At 41.6% G+C, this 17,215-nt stretch overlaps 2 protein-coding genes across 5 annotated transcripts; both read right to left on the bottom strand.

Moving 5' to 3' along the window:
* Positions 1-3,884: 3,884 nt before the first annotated feature.
* On the bottom strand, positions 3,885-8,327 carry LOC116205803 (serine/threonine-protein kinase BSK1-like). Of its 2 annotated transcripts, none has more exons than XM_031538460.1 (9): positions 7,727-8,327; positions 6,971-7,106; positions 6,413-6,546; positions 6,222-6,327; positions 5,845-5,930; positions 5,345-5,533; positions 4,837-5,007; positions 4,616-4,729; positions 3,885-4,452 (listed from the first exon to the last, which is right to left on the bottom strand). In XM_031538460.1, exons 1-9 carry the CDS (start codon positions 8,039-8,041, stop codon positions 4,195-4,197), a joined length of 1,509 nt encoding a protein of 502 aa, XP_031394320.1. In that variant the 5' UTR covers positions 8,042-8,327; the 3' UTR covers positions 3,885-4,194. The 2 variants fall into 2 exon arrangements, with proteins under 2 accessions (XP_031394320.1, XP_031394321.1); XM_031538461.1 differs by having other exon boundaries at positions 4,837-5,001; positions 7,727-8,325.
* Positions 8,328-9,415: 1,088 nt separating this feature from the next.
* On the bottom strand, positions 9,416-15,469 carry LOC116203373 (protein ALTERED PHOSPHATE STARVATION RESPONSE 1). Of its 3 annotated transcripts, XR_004156249.1 has the most exons (5): positions 13,969-15,469; positions 13,368-13,597; positions 12,882-13,105; positions 9,930-11,117; positions 9,416-9,677 (listed from the first exon to the last, which is right to left on the bottom strand). XR_004156249.1 is itself a non-coding variant. In XM_031535069.1 (4 exons), the coding sequence occupies exons 1-4, from the start codon at positions 15,302-15,304 to the stop codon at positions 10,376-10,378; spliced, it is 2,532 nt and encodes an 843-aa protein (XP_031390929.1). In that variant the 5' UTR covers positions 15,305-15,469; the 3' UTR covers positions 9,598-10,375. The 3 variants fall into 3 exon arrangements, 2 of the variants coding, with proteins under 2 accessions (XP_031390929.1, XP_031390930.1); XM_031535069.1 differs by having other exon boundaries at positions 9,598-11,117; XM_031535070.1 differs by having other exon boundaries at positions 9,598-11,117; positions 13,368-13,594.
* Between the last annotated feature and the right edge of the window lie 1,746 nt (positions 15,470-17,215).

The following is a 17,215-nucleotide window of genomic DNA, read 5'->3' as shown; positions in this document are numbered from 1 at the left end:
AAGATTCTACCTGTAATTAAAAAAACAGTATATATATATGTATCATACTTTCCTTGGCAAAATAAATCAATCCTTGTTAAACCAACAAACCAACAAAAAGTCATAAAAGTATAAGACATAGTTACAAATTATCGAAATTCAAGATCCAAATCATAACTCAAACTCCCAAAATAAAAAGTTAACAACATAAGTCATAATGAACAAACATATTAGAACTCGATTTTAAACTACAGGCAGATATATTGCAACTTGGCTAACTTTTGAAGGGCCGATTGACAAACTTTGTGAACGTTAGGATTCTTTGCTCCTTTCCCAAAATTTCAGGGGCATCTACGCAATTATCTAGTTTCTGCTTTGTTTCCCTCCCCCCCCCCCCCCCCCCCCCCCCCCCCCCCCCCCAATTTGTTCTTCCAACTCCTCCATGGCGATTTCCAGAAGCAGCTCGTAAGTCTCTCACCTCACTCATCATCAAATGCCCACCAACGGGAAACCCAAAATGGACATACCCAAATTGTTACTTCCCTCATTCTCTAAACTGATTTCAAGGTTTATGTGTTGCATTTTAGTTGAGAGTAGGGTTTAGTTGCTCAATGGTGGACGACCGATCAGTTTCCGACGTTAAAAATCCAAACTTTGTCCCGAAAAACACCGATTAGGGTTTTAGTTTCACTTACACAAATGATGCTCTCATGGACATGGACGTCTTCCTCATCAATCAAATTCCCTCAATCAACCATTACTACTGCAACTGTGAAGCCCTCAATTTCAATACCCTTAAGTCTAATTCGAAATTCCTGCATCACAAGAAGGTACATGGTCCGATCGAAGCTTGGACGAAAAAGGTACATGGTCGAAGACGGAACCTAATTGAAGACGTAGACCCTAGACGGAGGATTTAGGGCAAAGTCGTTGATCGAGAGAAAAGGGTGACTCGGGGACTGGAGTCTGGAAGAAAGGGTGAAAAGTCGGTGAAGAAGAAAGGGAAAAGGGGAAAAAAAATGGAGTTGGGCTTCGGCCCGTCTATAGGTTGGGCTTCAACCCAACTCTGGGTTGAACATGAAATCGCAAAATCGGCTCGATTCTACGATTCCGCGATTCTTGGCGCGATGCACCATCGATCCTAAGTTCCCGACTCTGCCCATGGAATCGGAATCGGTTCCCCCTCCGAATCGTAGAATCGTACGATTCTACGATTCGAATCACGATTCTGATAACCATGAGTGGATGGTTATGCCATTTGGACTGTTCAATGCTCTTATCACCTTTATGAGGCTGATGAACCATGTCTTGCGGGAATCCCTTGGCCATTTTATTGTTGTCTACTTTGACAACGTTTTTTAGTATATAGACCCTTGAGGAGCATGCTAAGCATCTTTGGAGAGTCTTCGAAATTCTGAGACGAGAGAAGCATGGCAATATGAAGAAGTGTCGATTCCGCTAAGACAAAGTTGTCTTTCTTGACTTTGTTATCTCTCAGAACGGTATCGAGGTTAATGAAGAAAAGATCAAGGCCATTCGGGAGTGGCCCACTCCCACTACTGCACCCGAGGTGAAGAATTTCCATGGCTTGACGGCCTTTTATAAGAGGTTTGTGAAGAATTTCAACATTATACTTGCTCCATTAACTAAATGTATTAAGAAGGGTACCAAGTTCAAGTGGAGTGAATCGACCCAACAAAATTTTGAGATCATCAAGGAGAAGTTGTGTGCTGCTCCTATCTTAGCCTTAACCAACTTCTCCAAGGCGTTCGAGATCGATTGTGATGCTTCAGGAGTTGGGATTGGAGCTGTTCTTATGCAAAATAAGTGCCCAATAGCTTATTTTAATGAGAAGTTAAGTGGTGCGAATCTGAACTACTCGACGGACGACAATGAATTTTATGCTCTGATCCGAGCTCTTGAAACTTGGGAGAACTACTTACTCTCCAAGGATTTTATCATTCACACCGATCACAAGTAGTTGAAGTATTTAAAGGGGCAGAGTAAGGTGAATCAAAGTCATGCCAAATGGGTGTAATACTTGAAGATATTTTCTTATGTCATCAAGTACAAGTAAGGTAATGTTAATGTCATGGCTGATGTCCTATCTCGAAGGTGTGCATTAATTTCACTCATGAATGCTAAGTTGTTAGGGTTTGAATTGATTAAGAGTCAATATGTGGAAGATCCATATTTTGCATCGATTCATTAGGAAGGGTGTTGTTGATGGATATTATTTGCATAGTGGATACTTGTATGAGCTTAGCAAACTTTATATTCCAAGTGGATCTGTTCATGAGTTATTAGTGTGGGAAGCCCATGTTGGGGATTTAATTGGCCATTTCGGAGAAAAGAAGACTCTTGAGATGGTTAAGGAGCATTTCTACTGGCCAAAGATGATTCCAGATGTGCACCGAATTACTGAATGATGTATTACTTGCGAGAAGGCAAAAGGTAAGGAGGCTCTTTATGGCCTACATATGCCTCTGCTTGTACCATATCAACCATGGATTGATCTGAGCATGGATTTCGTACTTGGCTTACCAAGGACTCAGATGGTGACGATGCATGGTATTTCTATGAGCATTGTGTTTGACCAGGACCCCAAGTTCTTGAATTATTTTTGGAAGACCTTATGGGCGAAGATTGACACTAAATTGCTATTCAGCACGACTTGTCATTCCCAAACTGACGGTTATATTGAAGTGGTAAATTGTACTCTCTCCTCTTTACTTCGAGCTGCTATGAATAAAAACTTGAAGAGTTGAGTACTTGCCTTGCCTGGTTGAATTCTCTTATAACTGAAGCATTCATAGCTCTACCAGGAAGATTCCTTTTAAAACTGATGTCGAGGGCTGAAGGTCCATTTCATGTCAAGGAGAAGGTTAATGACAATACTTACAAGATTGAGTTGCCTGATGATTATAATGTTTCAGCGATATTCAATGTTAGAGACCTATCCCTGTATTTTGAAGATGGAGAATATTTGGATTTGAGGGCAAATCCTTCCGAACCGTGAGTGGATGATTTGCCCCAAAATGCAATCCACGACAAGGCCAGATCTAGTTCGGGTCCTACCACATGTTCTAAGGCCAAGAAGCTTGCTGCAACTCAGCCCGAGCCCATTACCATACTTAAGTGCATGAAAATAGGTGGCCAAACACCTGATCAAGTGGAGTAAGTGCATTTTGGACGAATTTCCTTCAAATAATGGTGATTGCAGCAAGGTGGATGGGGAGTTAATGCCGGAGACTCTTGATCAACTATTTTCAATTAAACTTTATCTTTACCATGCTTGGGAACTAGTTGTCTTTACTTTAATTACTGTTACTATGTCTAAATCGTTATAAGAGCACTATATAAGTTATATTTTGATCAATGAGAATGGCATGAATATTTTGAATGAAATTGCTTAGAGCAATTTATCTCTTTTCTTGTTTGAACAAGTTTCTTGTTTAGTGGCGAAAATCTCAATTCTTATCGTTTATCCTTGGGCGTGGCAAATCAAAACGACTTTTCTTACTCATGTCGAGTTATCTTGTCAAGTGAGTTTAGCTTATTCTATTCTCTACAATTCTTTCTTATTCATTTCTAGTCCATGAGCTCATCAACAAGAGCCTTTCTAGCTAAAGAATGATTATTTTCTTCTCTCTTTTTGGGTTCGGAATATAATTAGGAGAATTTTACAAATTTACAATGCCAGTAGAGATTATAGCTTGCCAAACTTGGCCAAAATCTGCAGCATGATGCCTCAACAAGAGCCTTCCTAGCTCAAGAACGATTATTTTCTTCTCTCTTTTTTGGTTCAGAATACAGTAAGGAGAATTTTACAATTTACAATGTCATTCGAGATTATAGCTTGCTGAACTTGGCCAAATCTGCAGCATGATGCCTCAACAGGAGCCTTCCTAGCTTAAGAATGATTCTTTTCTTCTCTTTTTTGGTTCGGAATACAGTTAGGAGTCACAGATTGTATAATTATATTCCCAATCAAAGGGGAAATGCAACACAATTCCCAAAACAGAAAACGTAATATCTGATCCTGGATACATTCCGATAACACACAAACCCAGTCCCTCCCGACTCTGCTTGGTATTTACACTGGGGGCCCAATCGATCTTTTGGGAAGCACCAAACGAAGGAAGATTGATGTCTCATGAAGAGAACGGCCTTTTCAAATTTTCTTATTTCTTAACGGGCATTTTGCGGTCATCATCATGAAGACGCTCTTCCCGATCTCTGCCTCTTCTCTTCAAGCAGGGCCGCCTCATTCAGCATGTCGGTAGCATCTTTGTGCATGTCAAGCTTTGCGAGGGCAACAGACTGCATGTAGAAGGCTGTGGGCCAATCTGCTATTATACATTGTGCCTGCATCGCATCCCTGAGGGCAGCATCAGGCTGGTCGCATAGGAGATAGCACAGGCTCCTTCGGGCTAAGACTGTGGGGGAGGCCATAGTTCCTACATCTATGAACTGCAAAAGAGAGACTCAAAAAGTATCAGAATCAAAATCTCAGAAGGACCGCAGCCAACCAACCGATTGAAAAACTTGTTAGAATGGCATACTATACTTGAATCCTGGCTCTACTACCATGTGAAAAAGTTTGGAAAACTATAGTTTATCGAACTAAACAAACCTGAGAGTAGCAGTCAATGGCAGTTTTGAAATCTTTATCACGAAATGCATAGTCTCCACGCTTTCTCGCCTCCAGCGTGTCCCTCATCTGCTGGGTCCACTCTTGAAAAGATAACTGCTCAGAGTTTTAAAGACAAATAGTCCCACATCATTAACTTGGCATTGACACTGCAAAGAAAATAATTGGGAGATCAAGCAAAACGCTGGAGTGGATTTAGTTACCTCATTGTTTCCTGCATCATCTTTGTAGTGTGCCGTAACTAGAATCTGGTGAATCGCCGTGAGATCCATGCGTAAGCAGGCCTCCCCCATTTGTGAGAGCGGGCGTTGAGGAGTCTGTGGCATTTCCTCGCGCTTCGCGATTCCAAGCATTACATGAGATGGGACCTGCCCCTTAAATGCATATAGCCATGATTATGAGAATCAAAACACACAAGCACGTAAATCAAGCTTGCCAACAGGTAAATTTTCAAGTCTAAAGTTTGAGACTCTTAAGATACCAAAATATCACTTTCCCTCGATCCCATCGGCAGCACTGACTGTAAATCTGCTCTCTAGCTAGTTGCAGTTCCACATTTTAGTTACAGAATTTTGAATAGAAAGATACTCTAGATCGAGCTAGCTCAAACCGGGAATTTAATTATCAGCAAAAGATTATCTTTTGACTCCAAGAAATTTGCTCGCAAAAGAATATAGTACAGTTCAATTTAACTACAGGAGAGATCCTTACATCTTGTCGGATTTGCAGCGGAGCAAGTGTGTTGACAAGGTCTTTTGTTTTGGGCCGCTCCCTTGGTTCGTACTGTAAACATTGAAATGCAAGATTCACAACCACTGTCGCTTCTTCAGTAGAAAACTTACCCTCCAAATGTGAATCCATAAGAAGCATGTTGTTTTTTCCTCGAATCATATCAAGAGCCTGCATGGCATGAATTCACGGATATTATACACTGAGACCAGAAATTGCACTCTTACAAGATCAAAATATATTGTATCTAACCAAACAAAATCAACAAGGATTCGTCCTCAAACTATTTGAAGTGAGGTAGCCATCTGACTTGACCATAAATTCTGATTATTGTTGCCCACGTAAAGCAAACTATCAGGGCCCGAAAGCCAGGAAGTGCATTCAGCAAAAGAAGCAGCTCCACGTCAAGGGATTGAAAACACCTTATTACTATTATGAACATGTGGCAAAGCCAAGTGATGTTTACAACCCAAATTACTTACATGACTTGGAGGAATGTGCTTTCCGCTGAGCAAGTCGAGAAGGATGGTGCCGAAGCTGTACATAACACTTTCAGGTGTGACCCTTCCTACATTATATTGATCATGGCAGTAATTAAAAATGTTCAAACTACACTTGAAGAGTAATGACTACCAGCCTGTCTGGCAGGATGGGACAGCAAGGAAATAGAACAAAGCATCTCAAACAGGTCATTGGCCATTAATTGGGGCATTTGAAATTCAAACAAAGGATATCTTTTCAGTGCATTGTAAGGGCTTATTACCAAATGATAACAGAAATGCCCATCTAGGTTTCAAAAAATGGTGCCTCTCGACAAGTGGACTCAATATTATTGTTCAATACAAGAAGACCTGATTACCAGTTTTGAGATATTCGGGAGGAGTATAGGCAAGATTTGTACTGTAACTTTTCCCGTCCCTACTATTCTTCATCAAGCCAAAGCACGAAAGACGAGGATCACCATCCTATTGAGTCCAACAACCATCAATATACTTGATCACAACAAAGAAAATATGACAATTAATAATGATACCGAGTAGAATTGATCACCTCATCAAAAAGGACCCTATAGGCGTTCAAATCATGGTATAGAGGGTGGCCTTCGCTGTAACAGTAATCTAAGGCTTCTGCAATGTAAAAAGCAACTCTTAGGCGCATTGCCCATTCAATGGTTTGGTTCTCCCCTGCCGACAATAAACGGAAGACACAGATGTATCTAAGAAAAACAGAACATTGCCCTTATCGATTATTTGCAGTACAATGTTGTAGAAGGAAATAGTTCACAGACATGGTATCCAGAAGAAATAATACAACAGCAAGCACTTTAGGTGGACCGTGTGTAACAATAACACTTTTTTAAGTGTACATTGTGGGCTCGGTCACTACAATCTGACTATCATTAGATTGAAATAAGTGTTGGCGAAGTACACGAATTTATGCCTTTCAAAGTTCGTGACCATCATGAAGCATGAAGTCAAACTCAAGGCAGTAGGGTTACTGTCTTTGATGACTTCGGAGCTAAACTACATTGCTTAAAAACACAAGCTATAGCTGAAAACAGTCGAAGACTCCAAAGGTTTAGAGTAGAAGTGAGAGGTCAAGACATACAGTGAAATAAATGCTTTGCCAGCGTATCGTTTGGCATGTATTCTGCAACGAGCAGCCTCTCATCACCTTCACAGCAATACCCAATTAAGTTTGCGAGCCTCTTGTGTCGCAATTTCCCGACACTCCCTGCTTCATCCTGAATATTAAGAACCTCGCAATTACAAGTTTACCCGCTTCCCATAATTTCTACCAAAAAAACTAGCAAAACCCATCAAAACATCAATAACCTCACAGTTTTAAATAAAGAGAAACTACTCTCGACATGCTTTTGTTACTGAACGGCGCGTCATAATGTGAAGTGTATCCATTTCCCAAGATATACCAGGAAAACAAGCAATCTCCTAATGAAGGAAACTAAAGCTACCAGCTTTACATGCCACGAAAATGAATTCCAATTTCTGTTTCGAGAGGGGTATAGCGCAGTAGCGCAACTCTCGCTTGGTGACCAAAAGGTCCCTAGTTCGATACAATCCCCATGCCCCTTTATTAGATATTTAGGATTTCTATTTCAATATACTAGGCCCATCGATTTCTCTTGTAACCGAAAAAAAAAAAAATGAATTCCAATTTCCAAGTTTCATGTTACACTGAAAATAGCAATCTCCAACAACAGCAACCCATTTTCCCTGAAACCATCACCACCAACTACAACTACAATCAATCAATCAACCAACCGAATTATCTGTACATCAGTTTTCGATAACAACACCGGCAAGCAGAAAAGCAATCACGAGTCACGGGGTTTGGTCGGGTTACCACGAACTGCTTTGGGTCAGGCCAAGCGATCTTGCTGAACTTCTTGACGGCAATCCACGACCCGTTTTTGAGGCGGCCTCTGTACACCCAGTTAGGGGCCTTCTCGCCACTCTCGGACACTATGAACTCAGAGCTGAAGTTGCTGGTGGCAGCCCTGAGCTCGGAGAGGGAAAACCCGGAGAAGACCGGAATCCCGCCCTGAGCTGGCTCGGCCCCACCCGGTGGTGGAGACCGGCTCTGCTGGGTCGTGCCCTGAGCATTGGTGTCTTTCTCAGGATGGGTCTCTCTTAGAAGCGATGATTCGCAGCAACCCATGTGTTCCAAAATTTCACCTTTCCTTTCAAATAAACCTTACAAAGCCAGAGAGAGAGCTTCTTCTTCTTCTTCTTCTTCTTCTTGGTCTTCGTCACCTTCAATGGGGTTCGTTTCTTTGTGGTGGTTTGATTAGGATTGCTGGAGGAGCTCAAAAGGAACAAGTTTTAACTGTTCACTTTCCACTTTTGTACCTATGCTGTGTTCCTCCTGTTCTGTCTCAGAGCCTATTTACCGATTAACACAAGATCTTACCATGTCCCAACTGTTCTTCTCCCCCCCACCACTTCATCCTTCGTTTTGTATTTTCTGCCTCTCTTTTTTTTGCCTTTTAATATTATTTCGGGTCTTTCCAGGATTGAGTTAAGCTGTCAAACACAGCCCTGTCTTTTGTTCTAATTAGAAAGGTTTTATCAGATTTCAGCTTAATAAATCTGGGCCCTTCTCAACACACACGCTCTCTCTCTCTCTCTCTCTCTCTCTCTCTCTCTCTATGTGTCAGATTCATGACAATGAAAATGATGTCCCAACGATCACCCCCTACTGCACGCATGAAGATCCATATGTGCTGGGAATTTTCATAGAACAAGCGCGTAAAAACATATTATTCCTACTAGGGGCGGAGCTAGAATTTTCGTCCGGGGGGCAAAAATGTTATTCGATATAAATAGTACATAAATGATTTTTTTCATAGGAGCAAAATACTAATTTTACATAATTTTGGGGTAAAATTTCAAAGAAATCCAAAGTTCAGGGGGGCAATTGCCCCCCTGCTAATGAGCTGGCTCCGCCCCTGATTCCTACTACAAAAGAGTTTCATTATAAGGCCGAGAACGCGATATGATTCACCTCAAATCGAGATGCGAATCTAGAACGCTAACTTTCAGGCTCCTCATCCGCTGTCAAATTTGCTTTCCTCACTTGCATTGATTCTTTGGATCGAATGGGGTCATTGGGATTGATCTGTTTGGGTGGTTCCTTTGGTGGAATTTGTATTGTTAATTGAGAGATTTGGTTGAGTGGAAGCATATATTCTCACGTCGGCTATCAGCTTTCACTCATGTGTAATATTTATGGAACAGTGGCATATGAACTGAACTGCCACTTGTAGCCGCTTGGTTGAACAGGAAACCACTAAGCTGACAATTGAGAAAGAAATATTTAAAAAGGCTTTTGAGGTCAAAGTTACAGTCTCAATCAATGTTAGGCAGCAGACACCTCCACAATCGAAGTCCAACGCAGTGTTGTTTATTCATAAAAAAAAAATTAAAAAAAATTAAATTTAAAATGTTAAAAAAAATTATCACAATTGGTGTTCCGATATGCATAAACCATTGCTAGCCAGTAATTGCATGAGAAAGATGACTCAAAACAATATGAAAGGACTCGAGGAAACACAATATTAAACCGTTGTTCGTAGGGGTGTCAATAGTCGATAGAAAGTTCCAGGACTTGTCGGATGCATGCAGTCGACTGCATTTCGGAACATTCTTAATGACCTCCTAATAGAAGATGGAAAGGAAAGGGAAGGAGAAATTTCTTAGGGGAAAGTGTGAAGAGGAGAAAAGAGCACATCATCATCAGGTATGAAACATCACTCCTTCCCAACGTTGTCAGTTTGGTCTGTCTTAAACATCATCTGTACAGTTCAAGAAAGTAGAAACAAATGAATACTAACACACACAAATAATTGAAGTAGACAGAAGAAGAGATGAACTTATATATTATACAAAGGGGGCATGTTTCCGACTTGCGTCTATGATTTAATCTAACCGCCCCCTCTTACCATTTAAACCTATCTGCTAACAAGGCTACACAACATACAAAACTGAAGGCAGGTATATGATTTGCCCTCTCTACCACCTCCCCAATTCGGACGCAAAATTCTCACCTCATCAATTAGAATTCTTTGTAACCACCTCAGGGTATTTCTCCGACTTCCATGATTAGGGACCAGGAGCTGGCGAAGATCAAATGCCAGTGACATCCTGTTACTCACCAAGAGGTGGCCACGGGCCACTCCTTCCTCCACCAAGCACCGTCTGTCACTTGAAGCCATCGCATGGCGAGATGATTCTGTCCCCAGATCAGGTTGAGAACAAATACTCTTTCGGACAGAGTTGATCACAACCACCGATCCCTGTGGGTCGCAAAACAATCGAGTGGGAAAGCAAGCACAAAGCGACAACTGGGATCAAGCCGGTCCGAAAGAATCTGTTTTCGCCCAGGCCCATGAAATTTCATCTTGATAAGAGCTGTAGTGAATTCTGGGAAAATCCTCCCAAAAGCTCCCGAGGAATATGATGAAAGTGCTATTGGAGCAATGCAAGCACTCTTCTACGAACCTCTTCCACGCTCTTGAGCGAGCTTTTCTTCTTCCTCGCATCGCTGCAGGAGCTCCTCGTAAGCCCTACTTGAACTATCCATAAACCTCTCCATGGCCTCAAAGATCCGCCTCAAGCTCGCCTGAAGATCGATACTCATATCACTAGGATATATGGCAGGACCAGCCACCGCGAGATCATCTCCATCACCAGCAAAGAGGACCATCTTCTTGTCCATCGCCTGAATCTCTTTATGAATCCTCTGATCCTCCCTGTCAAGATTCTTCACCTTCTTCTCTAAGTCCTTGTTTGCCTCCATCCTCTGCCTCATCTCGAACTTGTCCTGCTTCCATATATGGAGAAGGCCCATAACAAAGTCCCGCATTGCATTGAGGACTTCCTTCTCAGAGATCCTTTCGAGGGCCTGGGTCCACTGGTTGCAGATCACGAAGACAGGTGGTGCTCCAATTCTGCCAGGAGAAAATGGGGCAATCCCGTCAGGAGTTTCCTCAGGCTCATAGAGGAGACATTTGAGGAGCCAATTGTTTAGGGCTTTGACAAAGCCTTTTTGGGCACTGATCCAACTCGAGAATCTCAGGGTCCAGTTAATGAGCTCCCGCTCAAACTGCAAGGTGGCCTCAAGATGGACATCACTAAGCATTTTGCCCGATCCTATGGGACCTAAGCCTCCTTCCCCAATTACTTGGCATTGCGTTTGATGGCACTCAAGCATGCATTTCCACATTCGGGTTAGCCTGAATATATAGGACAGAGACATTTATTTACCATTACATTGCAAATTATAAGCATAAATAGTTTACATGTTAGGCCCCGGCACAGATAATAAGACGAAAAAACGCACTGTTAGGAAGGCAATTCATCATTTTCTCAAAGATAAGATAAGATTCAAATCAAAATTTCAATGGTGACAGGTAGAGCAATCAATGCAAGGGAATGCAACAGAGGTGCAGCAAAACAGTGTCTCCTGAACAACCTAACCTGAGAGATGTGATGATCCCTAATGTAGTAGAGATGGAATGACCCCTAATGTAATAGAGATGTAATGATCCCTAATGCAATGGAGATGTAATGGACCCTAATGTAATAGGGTTCAAATCGTGAATCCTAAGTTGTAGCATAAATGAATCAACTGATGCACTGCTTGCAATCGATACATTGAGATTCAGAAGATCCAATCTAAATTGCAGAACATCTTTCCTCGTGTCGTCGAAAATCACCTTCTCACCGAATGAAGTAGATCCTATGATATATTTAAAGTTCTTTTTCCATCAACTTTCCTACATATGAAGTCATCCAGTTCAGATTAGATTATAACTCATATGACCTGTGAGGTATAATTGAAGGGCATGAAAAAGAACAAAGCACAAATTATAACATCATGGAATGACACAACTTTTCAACTAAAGCACAAGAACAGTTTTTCATTATAAGCCAAATACACATTTGAACTTTGACAATGCTATCCTCAAAAAATTATTAGTCATTATCTTGAACCACTATCATTTAATATCATTAAAACCAGCCACTATAGTGGTAAATTAGCCACTGCTGATTTGTGCACCGAGCTCCACTACCACCTCAAGCATGCCTTGAAAATCTATGCTAGTTTTACTTTCAATTCCTCGAGTACTATCTTATCCTCAACACATCATCACCACACAGTACTGTCAAAAAATGACAGGTCATGACAACAACAACTACCATTCTTTTGTGTCCTCAAAAATCCTAAACAGCCCATGGTTTTTCCGAGAGAAATCCTTTGTTGCTCCAAAGTGGAATTTGGCAACTCAGTTAGAAGAGACAAACGCTGCAGTTCACTGTATAATCATATGATGTAAATACCAGTTGAGAATACAGTACAATCAGACTAGCTAATTCCAAGTGACTTGTTTTGATGTTGGAAAATAGATACTGATCAGAATTTGAGATAAAAGCTCAAAGAAATAAGAGGAATATTTTATCGTCATACAGGACTGTTAACAGAATGATGTTCATACAAGCGCCATTCTATCCAAGTTTTGCGCCTAATTATGGGTAATTAGATGAGTGTACACTACAGAACTGTATTTGAGGATCTACAAGAAACCCAAGAATCATCGGCCCCGCTCGTTTCAGATGTGTTTTTTCAACATCATACTCACGTCATACAAAATTTGACGATACAGACTATAGATAACCTAAAGGTAGACATTCCAATACCTGGTCTAACATGCAGCATCAAATAGAACATGAACTCCAAAAACCGTCTTTTTATAATTCAGGCAGCATAATCCGTAAAATTCACGGACTCCAGCAAACAGATTTCTGCGTGAAAGCATAACTGCCATATCATGGGGGGCGGGATGATGCTGCCTGAATCATTACCCTTTTGAGGGAAAGTTTGTGAAAGAAATGATGATTTCCAGGAGAAAACAATACGGCAAATTGAGAAGTTGAAGCAGATGACATTAAAGAGGAAACTAACAAGAAGCCAGACGAGGAATTGTAAATTCACATACCCTTCAATCAATTCATTAAGTTGGGGCCACAGCTCTTCATCCCGTATCTTATTTATCGTGACAGATATCTTATCGACAACCTGAATTGCGATCCGAATTTTGGTGGACAGGTTTCTAATCAAAGTTCTAGTTGCATCAACTTTGGTAGCCTCAGCACCCCTCTGGTCCAATCGCATGAGCTTCTGGACCTTCCTGTCATGGTTTACACGCATCTTCTCCTCAGCCTACAAAAAAGTGAAATTCATAAAAGATTGAACTTGAAATGGAGGAATAATAGAACAAATGCCAGGAGAGCTGCAAACGCCAACTATGACCCCATTACAGAATCTCATTTTACCAAGTATATTTTGTTAGAGAACATGAATGAGCAATGGTTCTTCCCCGGGGAAATAGGAGAATAAACAAAAAGTGCCCACAGAGCAGGCACTATGATCGTGTAAATTTTAACAATCCACTAAAAGTTTCTGATTAGCAGCTCACACATACCTTAACCTCGTTATAGAGTTTCTTCTCCCAAAGGTAAAGCTTATGTAAGCTGGAGGAGAGATTTCCAGATCGCATCCCGACGTCTTCATCAACGGAAGCTGGCCCAGACACCTCAGACGAGGATGATGGATCTGTGCTTGTAGTTGTAGATGTAGTTGTAGATGTCGAAGCTTTTGAAGATAGAACTGATGAAGGAGGAGTGACTACTTGCACCATCTTGGGAGTCACTGCTATCAAATATATATAAAAATAAAAAATTTAGAATCTAAATAAGCAAGAAAGCAATAGAAGTTTGGATTTCTATTTCAATTAAAGGTACGGCGTATCAACTCTCGAACTTTCACTTTCAATAAGTTACAGAGTCCTCATTTGTCAGATGTATTGATATGATTGTCGGAGCACAAAATCTACAGAATCAAGCAAACATTCACCGAAAGACAACAATTTGACTGGCTATAGGTGTCCCTAGCACATTTAACCGAGTTTACGAACATGGACAAGCCAAAATTTTTTGTCTTGCCGGAGAGAGCCGGAAGGAAAAAAAAATCATGTGTTGAAACTTGACCAATTCGAAAAAGTCCTCTGAGGGCAGCAAAACTACCTTGGTGTTTACGGCGATACGGAAGCTTCCCGGCTTCAAGCATCTTTGCAATTTCGTTCCCAGCCTCAGATGCCCTCTCGAATTGGATCTTAATTTCCTTCACGGCATCGAAGACACCTCGAAAGCCTTTGGGTCTGCCTGCACTCTCTGGACGCTCCTCAGACCTCTGCCTCTCACCGTCATCGTCGACAACCTTCTTATCCACAACATGGACCTCGTATTCAGCCCCGCTGCCCTCTGCTGCAGGACCTGGCCCAGCCCGATACATCTGGGGCTTCCCATTGGCCTCCCTGTCTTCGGGGTCATCTACCGCCACAGCCTTCGAGTAATTCCCAGCATTCGAGTAATTCCCAGCATCACTGATCTTCTGATTCCCATGAACCTTCTTAACCACTTCGTGCTGATACCCCTCATCCTCCAAATCAGGTATGCCCTCTTCTTCTCTCACCTCCCTTGAGTCGCGGCTCGGAGTGTAAGGGCTGTAGTGCCTGTCGAAGGTCTCAAAGGGGTTCAAGAATTCCCAGGCAGAGGGCTGAGGCGGCGAAGGCGGTGGGGGGGGCGGCTTGGTGGAGGACTCTGCAGCCGCTATCGGCGCCTGCGAGTAACCATAGCCTCCATAGCTCGGCGGAGGTGGTGACGAATAACCATAACCACCGCCCCCGCTGCTGCCGCCACCACCAGCATCACCATAATTGGGGTACCCATTGTACGGATACGTGTTGGCGAGCTGATAGGGGTATGGATAATAGGAAGAGGAGGAGGAGGAGGATTCACCGAAATGAATGGTCCCTTGGCCGCTCGCAGGAGGTCTCTGCTCGTACACGACGGAAGGGGTGGCCTTTTTCTTCATGTAATTCATGTGCAAAAAACCACCTTGATGGGAACTTATCATGTTGGCCTCCACTTGGCTTGGGCTCGCGTAATCAACGGAGCCCCCGTGAAAGTAAACGGGAGACGAGTGGCCCGAGTGGTGGAGCGAAACCGACCCGGACCCGGACTCGCCGTCGGAGTCGGAGGGGAAGTGGAGGTGGGACCCGGAGTCGGAGCGGGAGTGGCCGTGCCCTCCGCCGCGCCCCTTGGGGGCTGCCGGGACCGCAGCAGGAGCGGGGTCGGATCCTTTACGGTGAGGCGGGAGGTTGAGGACGGGGGAGTAGGGACCGGTGAGCTCGAAGAAGTCGTGGAGGGAGTGGGCGATGCTCTTGAGGGAGCTGATGTAGGCGAGGTGGGCGTCGGCGAAAGCGTACCTCTGGCGGATAGCCTCGTCGAGGAAGGAGCAGCGCTCCTGGCAGAGGCCGACCGCCGGCAGATCATCGAGCTTGGAGCTCGCGCAGCCCATCTTATCCGACCCGCAGGAAAACCCACCGATCTAGAGGCTGGAGAAGGAAGACGACGCAGCCATGGCGGTGAGTGAAAATCTATAGAGAGAGAGAGAGAGAGTGAAATTGAGAACTCTGCGAAAATCTAGAGAGAGAGAGAGAGAGAGATAAGGGGGCGAAAGGGACAGGCGACGGAGGATGATGGGAATCTTTTTATTTTGCCAGCGCGGAATGTGTCGTCGTGTTGTACTCGCGAGGAGATGCGTAACATACTCCCGGTCTATGTGAGCCGTAGTTATATGCACCAGTGGGTCCCACTGGCCAACTCCCTCACCGGAGCACGTGAACCGGGTGTACAAATTCTGCGCAATTGGGCGAGGGTTGTGAAACAGTGAAGTCTGTTGGGCTGTGGGGGCGTCGGTGTGGTGGATGATATGTAACTGATAATCTCCCAACTCGGAAAGAAAATAAATATATATATATATATATATATTTTTCCTCTTGATTGTACTTTTTTTGGCAAATTGGAACTCATAAATAAATAGTTAATGTCTCGATTAATTTTCTAAAATAGCTTGATCGAGATATTTGCCATAATTAATGAATGAATTAATTAATTAGTGGTTTTATGGGTGCATGAATATTAAAAAAGCACTGCTACGTGGTAGAGAGAGAGAGAGAGAGAAAGCATGTAGGAAAGATGATTAAGGACGGAAATTTTTTTCGAATAATTTAGTTAATTGGTTAGTACACAAAATATGCATTTTTTTTCCGTCATCAATTGTTTATGAAGTGGGGGAGGTTTGGACTTGGCCTGTTAGGAAGAGATCTGCATGCGAAAATTAATTAGATAATAAATTTGTCCAAAATGTACAGGTACCATCGCAGTATCTTCATATTAAAGAACAAGCACGGCAAGATTCATACCTTTGACCAATATTTACACACATAATAGTGCATTGGCAATGAAGTTGAAATTTCTGAATTTTCGGAGGTCAGTCCGTTTGATTTCATAATTTAATCTTAAAATTTTAACTCTAACTTTAACTCTACTTACTACACAACAAAAGTCAACAATACAATTATTACTTTTCAATTTTTCTTCAAATTTTTTAACCGTTCAATTCAATTTTTAATATAAATTCTCTCAACTATTCATTATTTTTACACATTTTTTCTCATAATTCAACATTACAATCATTACAAATCAATTAAAATCAAAATTCAACTTAACTTAACTCTAAAACCAAACACACTATAAGAATTTTATGTATTTTCTCGATTTTAACCAAGATTTCCGTCCTTGCCGTCTGTCTATTGGTCCAATCTACTGTTCGACCACTTAAGGCCCCTCCACTGCACGATATAACGGATCCATTTCTGTCCACGACATACATATGTTAATGCATAAATTTCGGTGGGTCAGTGAGTTTGGTGGATTGATTATCAGGCTAGCTAGGTAGGTGATAATACAAAATTGAGCCTAACTTATAGAAATTGATATAAAAATTTATCATGAAAACTAATCACGTATATGTATGAGGATTATTAAAAAGTAAAATTTAATGTATTAAAATTTTGAATCATGAATCATACTTTTAATAAATTCTAAAACAATAAGAAAAATGTAAAACGTATATATATAAAAAATAGAGCTAAGATACATATATAAAAAGTATATCCAATGTCTCATTATATAAAACAATAACAATGCTTACCCACGAAGGAGGATTATATAAATTGAAAAAATAATATTATATAGAATAATAATAATAATAATTTTTATCCAAATGGAATATTCCATAATTTTGAAACTAATATAAAAGAATAAAAATATATAAAATAATGTAATTATATATAATCTATATATAATTAAAATTTACTTGGTTGCATAATAAATGAGATTGGGTTTATAATAAATGATTTAAAGA

Source organism: Punica granatum, chromosome 4 (assembly GCF_007655135.1).
Source record: "Punica granatum isolate Tunisia-2019 chromosome 4, ASM765513v2, whole genome shotgun sequence".
NCBI classification, from domain to species: domain Eukaryota; kingdom Viridiplantae; phylum Streptophyta; class Magnoliopsida; order Myrtales; family Lythraceae; genus Punica; species Punica granatum.
Note: the sequence above shows the minus strand (reverse complement) of the source record. Positions and strands in the feature narration are given on the sequence as shown.

What these genes read in the sequence shown, in the direction of transcription:
- LOC116205803 (XM_031538460.1), bottom strand. Translation starts at nt 8,041, where the DNA reads ATGGGTTGCTGCGAATCATCGCTTCTAAGAGAGACCCATCCTGAGAAA. An exon ending in CTGACCCAAAGCAGTTCGTG is followed by an intron (nt 7,107 to 7,726) that starts GTAACCCGACCA and finishes CTTAATATTCAG; the next exon opens with GATGAAGCAGGGAGTGTCGG. An exon ending in ATGATGCAGGAAACAATGAG is followed by an intron (nt 4,730 to 4,836) that starts GTAACTAAATCC and finishes AACTCTGAGCAG; the next exon opens with TTATCTTTTCAAGAGTGGAC.
- LOC116203373 (XM_031535069.1), bottom strand. Translation starts at nt 15,304, where the DNA reads ATGGGCTGCGCGAGCTCCAAGCTCGATGATCTGCCGGCGGTCGGCCTC. An exon ending in GTATCGCCGTAAACACCAAG is followed by an intron (nt 13,598 to 13,968) that starts GTAGTTTTGCTG and finishes TATATTTGATAG; the next exon opens with CAGTGACTCCCAAGATGGTG. An exon ending in CTTAATGAATTGATTGAAGG is followed by an intron (nt 11,118 to 12,881) that starts GTATGTGAATTT and finishes CTATATATTCAG; the next exon opens with GCTAACCCGAATGTGGAAAT.